At 37.5% G+C, this 15389-nt stretch overlaps 1 protein-coding gene and 1 long non-coding RNA gene across 4 annotated transcripts in view; one reads left to right on the top strand and one right to left on the bottom strand.

Moving 5' to 3' along the window:
* The window catches only part of LOC134527960 (zinc transporter ZIP1-like), a 61517-nt gene that overhangs the window by 23548 nt on the left and 22580 nt on the right, over positions 1-15389 (top strand). For 2 of the 3 annotated variants that reach the window (XM_063361055.1, XM_063361056.1), the window contains exon 2: positions 12013-12358. In XM_063361055.1, coding sequence (XP_063217125.1) covers positions 12044-12358 — 315 coding nt within the window. In that variant the 5' untranslated portion in view covers positions 12013-12043. Of the gene's footprint in view, positions 1-5070; positions 7358-12012; positions 12359-15389 lie in introns of those variants that run through there. The other variant, XM_063361057.1, reaches the window with a different exon arrangement.
* Positions 2894-7073, bottom strand: LOC134527961 (uncharacterized). Its single transcript, XR_010074324.1, has 2 exons — positions 7028-7073; positions 2894-3419 (listed from the first exon to the last, which is right to left on the bottom strand). It is a non-coding gene; the product is annotated as an uncharacterized LOC134527961 (long non-coding RNA).

The following is a 15389-nucleotide window of genomic DNA, read 5'->3' as shown; positions in this document are numbered from 1 at the left end:
GACAGACGAGCTGTCTCCCCATTGGCTGTGCACCATGTAGTTAAAGCGGATTGGTTATGGTGGGTTGAGTATTGGCTATTGTTTTGTGCTGCAGGGATGTTTCTCTCTTTATCAAAGGGATCCACATATTTTTTAATTCAATGCTCTGCTGGCTGAAAATATTTTTATTGCTAATAATGAATGCTGATTCTTTGATTTTGCTTTTTATTTTATCGGATTCCTGTATGAGTGGTGTGGAGTCTTCCCAGAGAATTTTGTGGCTATTTTCCCATGTATGTTCAGCAAGTCTGGATTTTAGGGTTTCACCCTTCTTGCAGTTGTTTTTGTGTTCTTTGATTCGGGTGGATAGAGCTCTGCCAGTTTCACCTATGTACATGTGGCCACATTCACAGGGGATTTGATACACACAGTTGTGAGTTTGTAATTTTTCTGTGGCTGGTTTCACCTTGGTAACAATACTTTTAATAGTAGATTTAGAACGGAATGCTGTTTGAAGTCCATATTTATTTCCTAGGCGTCTTATTTTTTCTGAAAGCCCTTGAACATATGGAATAACTAGGGTTCCTGCAGGTTTCTCAGTTTCTGTGGATTTGAGTGTTTTGTTGGATTTGAAATGCTGTTTGATGGTGTTGACAGGGTAACCATTGGCTATGAGTTCTTTTTTTATATGATTGTGTTCAACCGCAATAGATTTCTCATCAGAACAAATAATCTCAGCTCGGTTGGTTAGTGTGTGAATTATGCCAGTTTTTGTTGTTGTTTTGTTGAAAATAGAAAACAATGATACCCTGGTGAGTTTTGATGTCCAAAGCCTCTTCACTAATGTGCCAGTAGCCGAAACACTCAGCATTGTCAAGGCGAAATTGGAAGCTGATCCAACCCTAAAGGACAGAACTATAATACCAATCCCATCCATCATGGAAATGATTACCCTCTGTGTCACCACAACATATTTCCAGTTCAAGGATATTTTCTACAAACAGACCGATGGCATGGCAATGGGCTCTTCTCTTTCACCATTTATGGCCAATATATTTATGTAAAACTTTGAGCAAGAAGCACTTAGCAAAAGTAATAGCCCTCCAAAAATCTGGCTCCGTTATGTGGATGATACCTTCACTGTCTGGCAACATGGACCTGAAACTTTGGAGGAATTTGTGAACCACCTCAACTCTCTGAGGCCATCAATAAAATTCACATATGAAAAAGAAACCAAAGGTAGCATTCCTTTCCTGGATGTACTAGTCAGCAGAAAAAACAACAGCCTGGAAACAAAAGTATACAGGAAACCTACGCACACAGGCCAATACCTTAATTTTGCATCCAACCATCCCAAAACAACAAAAACTGGCATAATTCACACACTAACCAACCGAGCTGAGATTATTTGTTCTGATGAGAAATCTATTGCGGTTGAACACAATCATATAAAAAAAGAACTCATAGCCAATGGTTACCCTGTCAACACCATCAAACAGCATTTCAAATCCAACAAAACACTCAAATCCACAGAAACTGAGAAACCTGCAGGAACCCTAGTTATTCCATATGTTCAAGGGCTTTCAGAAAAAATAAGACGCCTAGGAAATAAATATGGACTTCAAACAGCATTCCGTTCTAAATCTACTATTAAAAGTATTGTTACCAAGGTGAAACCAGCCACAAAAAAATTACAAACTCACAACTGTGTGTATCAAATCCCCTGTGAATGTGGCCACATGTACATAGGTGAAACTGGCAGAGCTCTATCCACCCGAATCAAAGAACACAAAAACAACTGCAAGAAGGGTGAAACCCTAAAATCCAGACTTGCTGAACATACATGGGAAAATAGCCACAAAATTCTCTGGGAAGACTCCACACCACTCATACAGGAATCCGATAAAATAAAAAGGAAAATCAAAGAATCAGCCTTCATTATTAGCAATAAAAATATTTTCAGCCAGCAGAGCATTGAATTAAAAAATATGTGCATCCCTTTGATAAAGAGAGAAACATCCCTGCAGCACAAAACAATAGCCAATACTCAACCCACCATAACCAATCCGCTTTAACCTCATGGTGCACAGCCAATGGGGAGACAGCTCGTCTGTCATTGGCTGAGCAAGATGTAGCCCTTTCTCTGATAAATACCCTCATTTTCCAGCCCCTTCTCAGTCGCACCTGTGTTTCCGTACCATGTGCGTCTCTGCCTGAGGACGGGAGCAGATAGCAGTTCCCGAAACGTCGCTTGTTTCTGTTTAAGGTAAAACTATTGTATTTGTTTGTTTTTTCGTTTTGTCATGTTTTTTGTCTCGCTTCAACTGTTGTGCTGAATTATTTTGGGTTTCAATATTTTTGTGTTGTCATCATTTGTGGGGATTTTTTCGTTCTCTCAGTACATTTTTCTTTGTTTTTTCTTTGTTTGCTGACCATATTCCTGTTTCGGAATATTTTGTGGTGTTCATATCCTTGTTGACAACAGCAATTGTTTGCTTAATTTTGTGTGTTTTTTGTATCTTTTTTTGAGTATTTTTATTTTTATTTTTATTTATTTATTTTATTTATTAGTTTTTCTTCAACAGAAAAAGTTCTTAGCAATGGCGTATGATTTTTGACTACATTTATTACAAAGAAAGGAGACTTAATGCTTAAATTATGATGCACTACATATAAATAAAAGATAATGGCAATAATAGTGTAAATACAGTTTTCTCAACAAATAAATACTTCAAAAATTATTTAACTTTTAAAATAAAAAAAATACATTTTTTCTTTAGTATTATTTATGCTTGATAAAAACGTTGAAGTTATTGAAAAGTGCGAGAAATTTTTTAACGTAAGAATTCTAAATTTTGTATAGCTGTGGTTATGAAATTCCCTTAAGAATTACATAATTTAATTAAATAATGTGTTTGATTTTGTGAAAAGGCATTTATTCCGTACTAGAAAAATCTTGGGAAGAGTGTAAGCAAAATTTTTAAATGTAACACTACAAGGAAAACGTAGATTAAAAAAATATTTTAAACATTGATTCTGTACATGAACAAGGAGTCTGTTAAGTGCACGTGCTCACGGCAAACGCTGAAGTACATATTGAACTTTATCAGTTCCACGGCAACGTGTCATCAAACTCACAAGGTTTTGCGCGTAGTCTTGCCAACATAGATTTTGTTGCCCGTACTCTTTTACAGCTTCGCGTTTTGAGTCCATTCTGCGCCACCCCCGGACTTCTGGCCGTGGGGAGAGCCTGGCACTTGACCTTTGGTCGCTGAGTTTCCTCCTGGTGCTTCCACCTGCACGAGTCTCTGCGATCACGTGTCAAGTTAAGTCTGCCGAGGGCGTGTGATACCTCGCTCGCCCTTGGTCGATTAAGGCTCTGTTTCAACCAAAATGTGCGAGAATGGTAGTAAAGTAGTTAAACCGTGTGCATAACCCACCTGAAAACAGAAAAAAAAAACAGCGCGTGACCTTTGCACAGTTATTAAAACCAATACTTTTAATATGTTATTTGAATGATTCCTGCAATGGGTAAAATTGATTTAAAACACCTACATGGACATAAGCCTTTACTTTGACATCAGCTGACTTTCGACTTGTTTCTCTGTGTGTTTGTATTTTCATCTTTCGTGACAAGTCTTGTGGTTTCTCTGTGGTATACAGTGACAACCATCACTGGCGTATGTCCATAATAATGTTTAACATTAAGAATTCTAATAATGAACACTTGATTGACTTTCTAATTAGATAAAGTGCAGCTCAAAATTTGCAGCAAGAGGACATGAGTTTGAGTTTCGGTTCCATAGTTCATCCTCATCTTGATCTCAGCTTCTCGTGGTTTCCACAAATCCCTCTAGGAAAATGCTTGGATGATTCCGAATCATTCTCTATATCCCTGCTGAGTCCGCCTAATCAGAGGTGTATCTGTGTTAGTGAAGCGGGATGATAAAGTACGACGCTCGTTGGTGCTTGTAGCCCGGTAGTGCACTGAGGGTGGTATTTATATTCACGTCTTGAGCAATTCCTTCGTCAAGAAATTCTTATATGCATTCTTATTTAACATTTGTGTGCCATAGAGGTTGCTTGAGATGATCTCAAGTGATCGCAAACAAGACAATCTTGATGAAGACCATCTTATGATAGTCCCATATTTCTTATTTACAAGAGGGCATTCTCCTGTCTCATAGTCGTTGCTTGAGAACACCATCGTAGAAGTATGTTTCATAGTCGCTGAGACCATGCTTAAGAACACGAATAAGATCGTCTTTGCCAATACCACTGCAGGCATGTCTCAAGCAATTGCTTGTTCTGATCGCAATGTATAAAATGGCGGATTCTCGTGAAGCTCGTATTTTTAAACTTAAATAAATCCTGTATGAAGTGCTGAAGCAATTATATATGTATTTTAAACGAGTTTAGTGTTTGTTTGTGACCAGTGGTTACATTTTCAAGTGCTAAACAGGCACGTTTATTTACATATCGATCACAGAACGAGTACAATGGATGTGGAAAACGATGCGTTTAATAATGGTTGATGGTACATATCACAATCAGAAAATTTAATTCTACATTCGTGACACCCAGAATACATTAAAAATATTTTTAAAAAAGTGGCATTACACTGTTGATAAAAATAATTTTCCACACAATTTTGTTAGAGGTTTGGTAGTGTAATGGTTAGGGAGTTGGGCATCAACAAAAAGAGGAAACAATTCGAATGTGGGTCAAATCCTGGCACTGAAAATACTTTTTTTTATAGTTAACGAAAAATGCAAATGTATCTTTGAATTTTATTAGATTAACTTTTTAAAATCTAATTGTTATAATATATTTAAATACATAGCTCAGTTTATTGATTTGGTTATTTCATACGCAGTAGACTTTGAGACATACTGTAGTCTATATCTTTTACTTATAATACGATTAAATTATAGAATCACAAGTAATTTGAACAAGAAAAATTAACCTATTATATGAGGAAATTAATGTCTTATATTATTGATGAACAAATCAACACTTTATAAAGGGTTTTACAAAATTTTAAGTTCCTTACTATGTACCCTTATCAGATTCGTTCAAACTTATTGTTATAATTCTAAACATACATTTTTCTTACTTAAATTAAAAATTTTCTTTTACTGTGTAGTTAAATCTGATATTTTTATTAAACTAACATTTACTGTACCTTATCCTGAAGCTGGAGCGGAGTGACATTTTCTCAAAACAAAAAAAAAACACCTTTTTCATTACCTGAAATATTTTTTGATAATTCTGTCAAGACAAGTAGCTTTTAAACAAGTGTTAATTCAGTATTAACAGTTCTGAAGATGTTAACTTAATTTTATTATTTTTTAAAAGGGTATTATTAAATCGTTAGATACATAATTTCTTAATGTTAAACTTACACAGGAATGACAAAAGTCTATAAAGTTCTTAATTTAATTCATCTCAAGTGACACAAGTTGAGATGTACTAGAAGGTGTGCATATTTGTGGTTCGCAAAACATCAATTTTTCCATGTGTGATTCTGGAGTATTAAAACAATAAACTAATTCCTCACATCAACGTACAAACGCACTTCGAATGTAGTGATATATACTCACTAAATCTTGTTACTCTAAATAGTCTCAAATTCTGGGGTTTCAGTGCTTGGTGTGAATAGTACCAGAATATTTAACGAAAACAGTTCAATCGGCAAAGTTCGTGTATGCTCGTGTCTTTTCGGCTGTCTCAAGTAAGTGCTTCGTCAAGCCGTAAGAACGGCAAACAAGCTCTTGCTTGAGCATGCAGTCTTCCTGAAGCTCGTCTTTTTCGTGGACTATGAAACGTGGAGATTGAAATCGCTGCCTTGAGAAACAAGACCGTCTTCGTCAAGACGGTCTCAAGACATTGCTCAAGATGCGACTATAAATACCAGCCTTAAAGTGCACGGCTCTGATTTAGTGCGCAGTCTTCTAGTTGTGCATAAACATACTATGGGACTAGGGCGGTAACCATAACATTATATGGCGGGGAAATGAAGATAAAGACGTAATACGACACCCTTGAGTGCTTTCAAAAATATGTACTGGGTCTTTCATGTCTGAAAATTACTTATTAACATACGTTTTAGTCATTTTCACTCTTGTAAAAATACATTTTAAAAACAAAATCCGGAGAACCTAACTACTCATTTGTCCTCAGCGTATTCTTAAAATGCTTTTCTTAAACAGACGCCAGTCGGATATCTTGAGCAGTTTTCAAATCGAATGGTTTCTTCTGAAGCTCTGCACATCGTATATGTGCCTGGGTGGGCGGGGGCCTTAAGGGCCGTTTAGGTTTAACCCTCTAATAACCTAGTCGTAAACGAGACGTAAAACTCAAATTTTAAATGTCATTCCAACATCTTGGTGGGTGGTGTTTAAGGACATTAAAAACGTTTTCGGAAGCTTTTTAATATATCGACTTAATTATATGACTCATTTGAAGGCATACAGGCTAATAATATCAGTACATAAATAATGGTGCAAAGTCTATTGTAACGCTAGATTATTGGGTCTTATGTTTACGCACATATGGTAAAGTTAACAGAACCACCTAGATTAATGTCAGCTACAAACGTCTTGGTTACCAACTTGTTCTCATACAATAAAGTAATGGCATTTATGGGAACTGAACCCACGACCCTCGCTACATAAGCCTGACGAGTTAGTGATCACAGCCATCATGACTTATCACATTTCCATCACAAATTTATGGGAGACTGCTGTTTATTCCACAATAAATCCTAGTTGGAAGTACGAAAAACATTAGTTATAATACAGTTCAGTTTACGTATCTTTGTATCTTGAAAACCTTAATTCATTGTGACCTACAGTTTGATTGTAAGATTTCATTTACAAGTTAAAAAGTTTTCTAAAACGTTCTCTCCTATTTAAATCCACGATCTGAATTTGAAAGTGCCATAGCCTTCAATGCTAACATTTTCTTTTTCTTTTTAACCTGGCCTTTGTAAAATTTAATTGCCGCTATCAAAGACCTCTACAATTTACAACCGTCTTTACCTCACCTATATCACACCCCGCCAGGTCCCGTCTTGCGATCGGCAGAGCAAGTAAAAACAGATTGTGCATGGTAACTGACATCTCACCATAAATCCTTCAGTGCCTTCATATCTAAGATCAGCTCCACAGATACCAGAGGCCAATGTCTGGATGACAACATCATAATCTAAGTGTTCTGTCTTATCAGACAAAACACACATGTATATATCTCAGACCCAGATGGCTGTGCTTTAATTTTATACCGGTTGCAAGGAGAGACACGATCGACTGTTAAAGAGGAGAGAGCTGGAGAGTGTAGACGACTGAGAGAAGGCAGGAGGTTGAATCGGTTGAAGGTGTGTAGTTGTCATGTTGTCCATGTGTTGAATGACAGTGCGCATAAAAACTATATGCCATGATGGGAGGAGGGATGCCCTGTTTAATAGAGTTTATTTGAAGCTTATGTCAAAATACACATCTAAGATTAGATATCATTCATGCGCCGATTTTAACTAAATAGTCGTATTTCTCCCCAACCTGATTCGAACGACTGATGACTAAATATACATACATTGTATAGCACAACTTGAAAGCAGGAATGCAGAAGATGTTATCTCTTCGTTATCACAAAAGCCGTTCAAACTTAATTGTACATAATAACAGCAGCAAAACACTGATTCTTAATATTGGCGATAACAGGGTTAAAAATGTATCTGATCAGGGGAATAAGAAGTCATAAGTTTTGCAGATACTTGTCTAGTTGACTTAAAGACATATTACTGAAAGGATGTGCCTACGTACACTATATTGATAGATACTACATATTAATTACTCTTAACACAATCAGGCTTGCAGGCTTCATAAAGTCACCTTGGTTGTTGTGATCTGGAGGTGTCGCACTCGTTTTCCGAGGGACATGAGTTCGAGTCAAACCGTGAGATAGGGAGAGAGTAACCTAAAGATGCCATTTTGGTGTCAAACAAATTTTAGGTCATAGCAAATTTGTATTGTTGAATGCCCAAATTTGGGTTCTTAAATCATCGTAAATAATTTAATGGAATTCCTAAAGACAGCCGTGGCTGGCTGCTACAAATAGTTTTCCCTGTGATTGCTGTTGTAGTAGACACTAGGTTTGACTATTGAAATTCTCTTAGTGCGTTATCTCCGCCTCCACGAAAAAATATTTAATATGAAAAGATTAAAATTCGATATGACCAAAAACTGTTGAAATAAATATGGCGTATTTCGGAACCTCTCTCGCCGCCTTACTCTCTGTGCATAAACAGGTGACTTAAAACCCCTTTTTTCCCTTTTCCCTTTAAAAGCACAGCAAATTCCAGTATAATCCATAAATGATACAGTTGTGGGCTTCCTGCAGTAAAGTTAATCTCTAGTAACCAACGATCAATGGAAACTAATTTAAGATATAATAATAAGTATTTACAGTAAAAAATATTCAAAAGTTTAGGTTTTTACCGCACTGCACCTTTAATATTTCAATGATTTATTTGGCTTTTCCCTTGATTCCTTTGTCCTTCCCTGTTATCCGAATGTTGCCGTTTACGTTTGGGATTTCTGAAATGTTGCAGTTTGTTCACGTTACGTTAATTATAAATATAGAATTCAGTTATTTACTCTAAGAATAAAACACTTATAGTAGAGGATCTGCACTAGAAACGACCTTCACCCATCTGTTTAATGGATGAAAAGTATTTTATATCAAATTTAATATATTAGAAAATATATCTCAAATGGGTTGTCTAAAAAATTCCTGGCCAGACCATGATTAATTTAAAAATTTAAAATGACCTTTTATTAAATATTCCACTGATGAGTTTAACGAATAAATTTAATACCAACCGAAAGTATGAAGCCTATAGAATATACAAACGTTGGGTTGTCTATTTTTTTCCTGGCGTAACTACTGGGTTGGCAGGTATAAACAGGTAAATCGATAATAGTTATTTTCACCAATCTGTTTAATAAATAAATCTTATATCAAAATGAGCGCTATTTAATTGCGAATACAATGATATAGGGTTGTCTGTAAAAAGTCTGGCCTGATTAACGCTTGTCGAGTTTTGAAAGGTGAAAATTTTTGCGTGTGGAAACTTGTGACAAAGAGGTCAGAGCCACCCCATGCGATAGAAGAGGACGCAGCGTTATAGCTGAGAGTGACGTGACCGCCAGCTGAAAGTTGCGACAAAGAGGTCCGAGCTAACTAACCCATGCGATAGAAGAGGACACTAATTACAGCTGCGTGCGACGAGACCGCTGAATGAGAGCGCGTATGCTATTTATTCGTGCAACAGAGAAGGATAACGATACATAAGTAAATACTGAGCATTATTTTGGAGTAGTTAGTAACCTAAAATATAACCTAAAATATTGTGAAAAATTAATACAAAAAAATGTATTATTGAAAAAAGTTACAATCCATAATTATTATTCCGTATCTGATTCATCAGAAGTGAAATGTTGATCCTCGAACTCGGTACAATCGTCTTCATTTTCAGTAATTTCGACAATGTCTTGTATTTTCATTGGCGCTTGGTTCCCAATAAATCCCGTTGGTTTCAAATATTCATTAAAATAATGGTGGTATAGTATTCGAGTCGAAACTTTAAATTTTTTTTAAGAATTTTTCACTGTCTTCTTTTGCAGCATAATTTTTCATAAAAATTCGATGTCTAGCGTCATTCAATCTGGTGCAGTGATTGACGCCATTAATGTTGGCTGTAAACTCTGGAACAATATCCATTTTGTCATCAATAAAGATATCAGCTTCGTCAGTTAATGATCTAAAAGTTTTTTGGTACTTTTCACTCTTGGAAAATATTTGAAACGGCCTAATTGTTCCTTTATTGTAAAATGCTGCCGTGTAATCATAACCTGGTATTTTATGTAACTAGAGCAGCAATGCAAATGAAAAGTAACCTGATTCTGAACGTATTAACGGAATTACTAATCTCTTTAAGTAAAGGATAATCTTTCTTCGTAGGTACCTATCAAGAAAGCGATACTTTTAAATTACTGTTAGGAAAATATTTGAGTGTTATATACGATATTGGTTTTACTAATGTGAAATAAGTTATTTGCTAGGTGGATGTTGAATTTGTAAACTTTATAACGAAATCTAATATACAAATATACTTCTAATGTTGTTTCGGGGATTATTCTTTAATTATTCTATAATATTGCAAAATATGGGGCTATTTTGGTGTATTTGTTCAATACCTCTTCTGCATGCATGTATTCCGTATTTGATATTCTGTGGGCGCTAACTTAGATTTTTGATTTGTTGAATGTGTGTTTGACTTTGCTGCTGATCGGGCGGAGTTTCTCGGAGATTTCCTGTTTCTTTCACCAAAGCACAACATCAATTATCCATTGTAGTGTCTAATTACAAGTTATCCTTCGAATTATATCTTTGCAGTACTTTTACACATAAGTTTGGTCTTATATGTATCTCACGAGCAATGACAAAGGCTGATCCAATTAGTCAATAGCAATTCAAGCGAGTAACATGGTTGACCAGGCAATGCACTAATTTGATACAATGACAGAATTTAAATGTCCCTTCACAACACAATTATACTATTCAGATCATAACTAAAGTCCAGAAAGGATTAGTGTTGTCGCCCATTTAGTCTCTGATAAAGATTTTATTGCTACACCTGCCCATCGTTTGGATAGAAAAGTATTTATCAGGATGGCTTCAGTTTAACTTAATCCGCTGTATCACAAGTTCTACTACATTCTTATCAAATAAATTAGAATAAACCACAGCCATTTTTATTATATATTAACATACGATAACTCCGAAATTCGTTACCACTAGTAGTTATTGCTGTCCTAATTATGGATGAACTCCACATCTGCATATTAACCAATAAAAGTAAGTGGATGATCCCTCTCACTTTATGGAGTTTAGATGCACTTCCTGGGTTCGAGAACTTATAGCCATTAAATATAAGTTTCACTTTCCCATCTGGCACTATTTTACCTCCACTGAAAATGGTTACAAATTAGAGTTGGACCCAATGTTTCGCATCTTTGCAATCCAATCCTACCTTTCATACTAGCATGTAACTGCTAATGTTAGTGCAAACAATATCTGGTGGGTTATGATCAACCTAGTATAACGAACCACTACTCTAATGAAGCCATTAGAGAGGCAAACAGACGTTTTTTTATTATTTCTGGTTGGGGCACAGTGAGTTGTGGTTTTATCTTTATGGTAGTCTCTTTATGGCAGGAACCATAGATCTGGAATAACACCATTGAAGGTTCTCTGGTTTAACCAGAAGTTCTCTGATACAGTTAAAATAACATACGTTATAGAATGTCCTGAAGATTTTCGTTTATCATAGAATAATCAGCTAATCAGTAAAGGATTGCTTAAGACATATTTTGAAAATAAAGGCGTACGTTGCGGAGATCGCTACGAAAAAAAACCAACATATGAAGTTTTCAGAATAAATGGGTGGTGATGGAAGCGCCTAAAAGTAACAAGCTGAGGTTTTATTTCTAGTGCCAATTGATAGCTTCTCGAACGTCAATAATAAATGCCAGCTAAAGCACCAACGACAGCAAGTGGGTGGCGGCTAGCTGGTGGCCATGGTGGTGCTTGGCTCCTACTATTGTGAGATACCACTATAGAAACTGGCAATGACATGGTGGCGTGCCAAAGTCTGTTGACTGGCAATGTGCTCGCACCAAGGATGAGCTCCAGCAACGGCACCGCGGACGGAGAGCTTGTGACGGCCAAGGTGGTTACCATGGTGATACTAGGTTCCTTCTGATGCAAGACCACGGTAGATGCAGGCAATGACATGGTGGCATGCCACAGTCTGTTGGTAGGTAACGTGCTCGCACCAAGGATGAGCGCCAGCAACGGCACCGCGGACGGAGAGCTGGTGACGGCCAAGGTGGTGGCCATGGTGACGCTGGGCTCCACCTGGTGCAAGACCACTGTAGCTTCAGGCAATTACATGGTGGCGTGCCACAGTCTGTTGGTAGGTAACGTGCTAGCACCAAGGATGAGCTCCAGCAACGGCACCGCGGACGGAGAGCTGGTGACGGCCAAGGTGGTGGCCATGGTGACGCTGGGCTCCACCTCGCTGGTAGTGGGCGCTACGCCCATATTGCTGGCGCGCTGCTGCGGCTGGGCTGGCGTGGACGGCACGATGGCCATGTCGGGCCGGGCGCGCTCCGCACTCAACTTGCTGCTCTCCTTCGGCGGCGGCGCGCTGCTCAGCACCACCTTCCTGCACCTCATGCACGAGGTTTCTGAGGCTGTGGAGAATCTGCAGGCGATGGGTGACCTGCCGAGCACGCCCTTCCCTCTGCCACAGGTGCGCTGTTCTCCACCCTCAGATATGTAGCCGAGGTTTCGTTTTCGGTGTTGTTTTAACTTTGGTTTCTGTTTTGCAGTAAGTGCTACTCCCTCTTTTGCCCATGGTAAAATTACTTTAATATCATTTGTATAGAACAATTTTAGCTATAATATACTGACAATATTAAAATTATATTATCTAATCAGCCATTGTGTGTTTTTGCCTTTATAAAATAACCATTTGGTATTTTAAAAATATTTGGGGGAAGTCTGTACCTTACAGACCAGCTCCACCTCAATTCTGATTAATGGCCTGAACCAAGAAACATGACTTTGGATATTTAGTAGACTGATTTAATGTGTTCTTTGCAGATTTCCAAAATCGGCTTGCTTCAAATTCTTTTTTGTTGCCTTTTGTTTTATAGTGTTAGAATTAATGTAAAACCATTAAAATTACTACATTCTTAAGGTTTACAGAAATAAAACTTTTCGTCTATTTTCCCAATAATCTCATTACCAAAATTTGCCATATTATTGTAAACTTTGAGTAGCTGCTACACTATTTGATCAATAAATTTAGGTTATTATAGCCAATTGGAGGGCTGGGAATTAAATGTCTAAGAACATGCATGCTAGGCAAACCATTTCACATATACTGAAGTGCAAACTTCTGATAAAGTTGTAGTTTTTCCCATTAAAAATTACTTTTTTTTAATTTATGGCAGAACCTTCTTGTATCTTAGTTTTCTGTCTATTGAATGGATGCAAAATATGACTCACAGGAAAAAGAGACTGGGACAGATTATTACTATGGTAAATTTTATACTTATGAACATTTTTTTCGAACTTCTGCTAGAATAATATCATCACTCCTATCTCTACACGAAAGAATAGGAGCCGTGTTACAATACCCTGAAGGAGAATGTTTCAGAAAAGTGATTTGTTTTAAAACTCTATAAAAGTTCACTCGAGTAAGCTAATATTTAACCAACACTGCCATGAATAAAAAATAATGAACTGCGCAGCATTTTCACTTCTTGGTTTAATTAAATATTAATAATTGTTGCTGAGTAAACATTATTTTGCCCAATATCAATGCCACTATTAATCTTTCAATGTAATCCTTGATTTTGTATTTACAATTATAGAAATATTCATAGTCAAACTCGCTTCCCCATAGTTAGATGTAGGGCACATACATTTTAGTCGATCCATTATGGCAGATAGTTTCTTGATGCTGTAGGTATTATAATTAGATTCACATTTAAAGTAGCTCTCTTTAAATTATGGCTACTTGAAACAGAAAATAAAAGAACATATACCATTTGTGGGATTATGGTTAAGGTACATTCTTAACAAGATGAGTTACTTTGTTATTCTCGTGGAAAGAAAAAAGCTCTGTGCCTTCACCTATGAAAAATTAAATTTCCCATCTGCATCCACGTAAAGGGCTATTTTGTATGCAATCATAGTTCCCAAAACGGCACTGCTTCTATGGATGCTGTGTTACAAAAAACTTCAATGCAGTTAACTGCTGGCTAACAACTCCTTTTACAGATAATGAAACTACAATATGGTGCTATGTTGCATCTCAAATACCTATCGACGTTACAATAAAATCATTTACCATTAAATTGCAACCATGTGATTGTTAGGGGTGTTAACATCACATTGATTCATTCGTCAGTAGTTTTGCATTAGTAAGAATGTTTATGAATACTTATGAATTAAAATGCCAACACTTCCATTAATATGCATTATTGAGTAAAAATGATTTTAATATGTATGTAATAAGTCAATTTTATATTTTAGTTTATGCATAAGTAATGTGGTCTATGCAACATTATGTTACAGCCAAATTAATTAGTTTTTGTTATTGTTTTCTGTGTATTATTTTGGAGGATAATATTCTCCTCACCTACTGCTACGAGGCATAGTGGGAGCCAGAAAACAAACTTATTCATACCAGCAGTACCCAAGGTAAGACTTGAACCCACAGCCCCAGTATGCTTTCATGCTACCGACACCAGAATCTTTCAAATAAACTTCGGTAAATATAGTTGACAAGCTGCTGTAATCTCATGTACAGTTAATAATGTGCTGCGGGTTCTTCACCATCTACCTGTTGGAGATCTGGTTGATGAGCTGTTGTAACCTTATGAGCAGATCATGCTGTGCTGCGGGTTCTTCACCATCTACCTGGTGGAGATCTGGTTGATGAGCTGCTGTAACCTTGTGAGCAGATCATGCTGTGCTGCGGGTTCTTCACCATCTACCTGGTGGAGATCTGGTTGATGAGCTGCTGTAACCTTGTGAGCAGATCATGCTGTGCTGCGGGTTCTTCACCATCTACCTGGTGGAGATCTGGTTGATGAGCTGCTGTAACCTTGTGAGCAGATCATGCTGTGCTGCGGGTTCTTCACCATCTACCTGGTGGAGATCTGGTTGATGAGCTGCTGTAACCTTGTGAGCAGATCATGCTGTGCTGCGGGTTCTTCACCATCTACCTGGTGGAGATCTGGTTGATGAGCTGCAGTAACCTTGTGTGCAGTTCATAATGTGCTGCGGGTTCTTCACCATCTACCTATTGGATATCTGGTTGATGAGCTTCTGTAACCTTGTGTGCAGTTCATAAAGCGCTGCGGGTTCTTCACCATCTACCTGGTGGATATCTGTTGATGAGCTGCTGTAACCTTGTGTGCAGTTCATAATGTGCTGCAGGTTCTTCACCATATAACTGTGGGAGATCTGGTTGATGAGCTGCTGTAACCTTGTGAGCAGATCATGCTGTGCTGCGGGTTCTTCACCATCTACCTGGTGGAGATCTGGTTGATGAGCTGCTGTAACCTTGTGAGCAGATCATGCTGTGCTGCGGGTTCTTCACCATCTACCTGGTGGAGATCTGGTTGATGAGCTGCTGTAACCTTGTGAGCAGATCATGCTGTGTTGCGGGTTCTTCACCATCTACCTGGTGGAGATCTGGTTGATGAGCTGCTGTAACCTTGTGAGCAGATCATGCTGTGCTGCGGGTTCTTCACCATCTACCTGGT

The sequence above is a fragment of the Bacillus rossius genome, chromosome 1, assembly GCF_032445375.1.
Source record: "Bacillus rossius redtenbacheri isolate Brsri chromosome 1, Brsri_v3, whole genome shotgun sequence".
NCBI classification, from domain to species: domain Eukaryota; kingdom Metazoa; phylum Arthropoda; class Insecta; order Phasmatodea; family Bacillidae; genus Bacillus; species Bacillus rossius.
The sequence above is the reverse complement of the archived record's forward strand: the minus strand, read 5'-3'. Positions and strand labels throughout refer to the sequence as shown.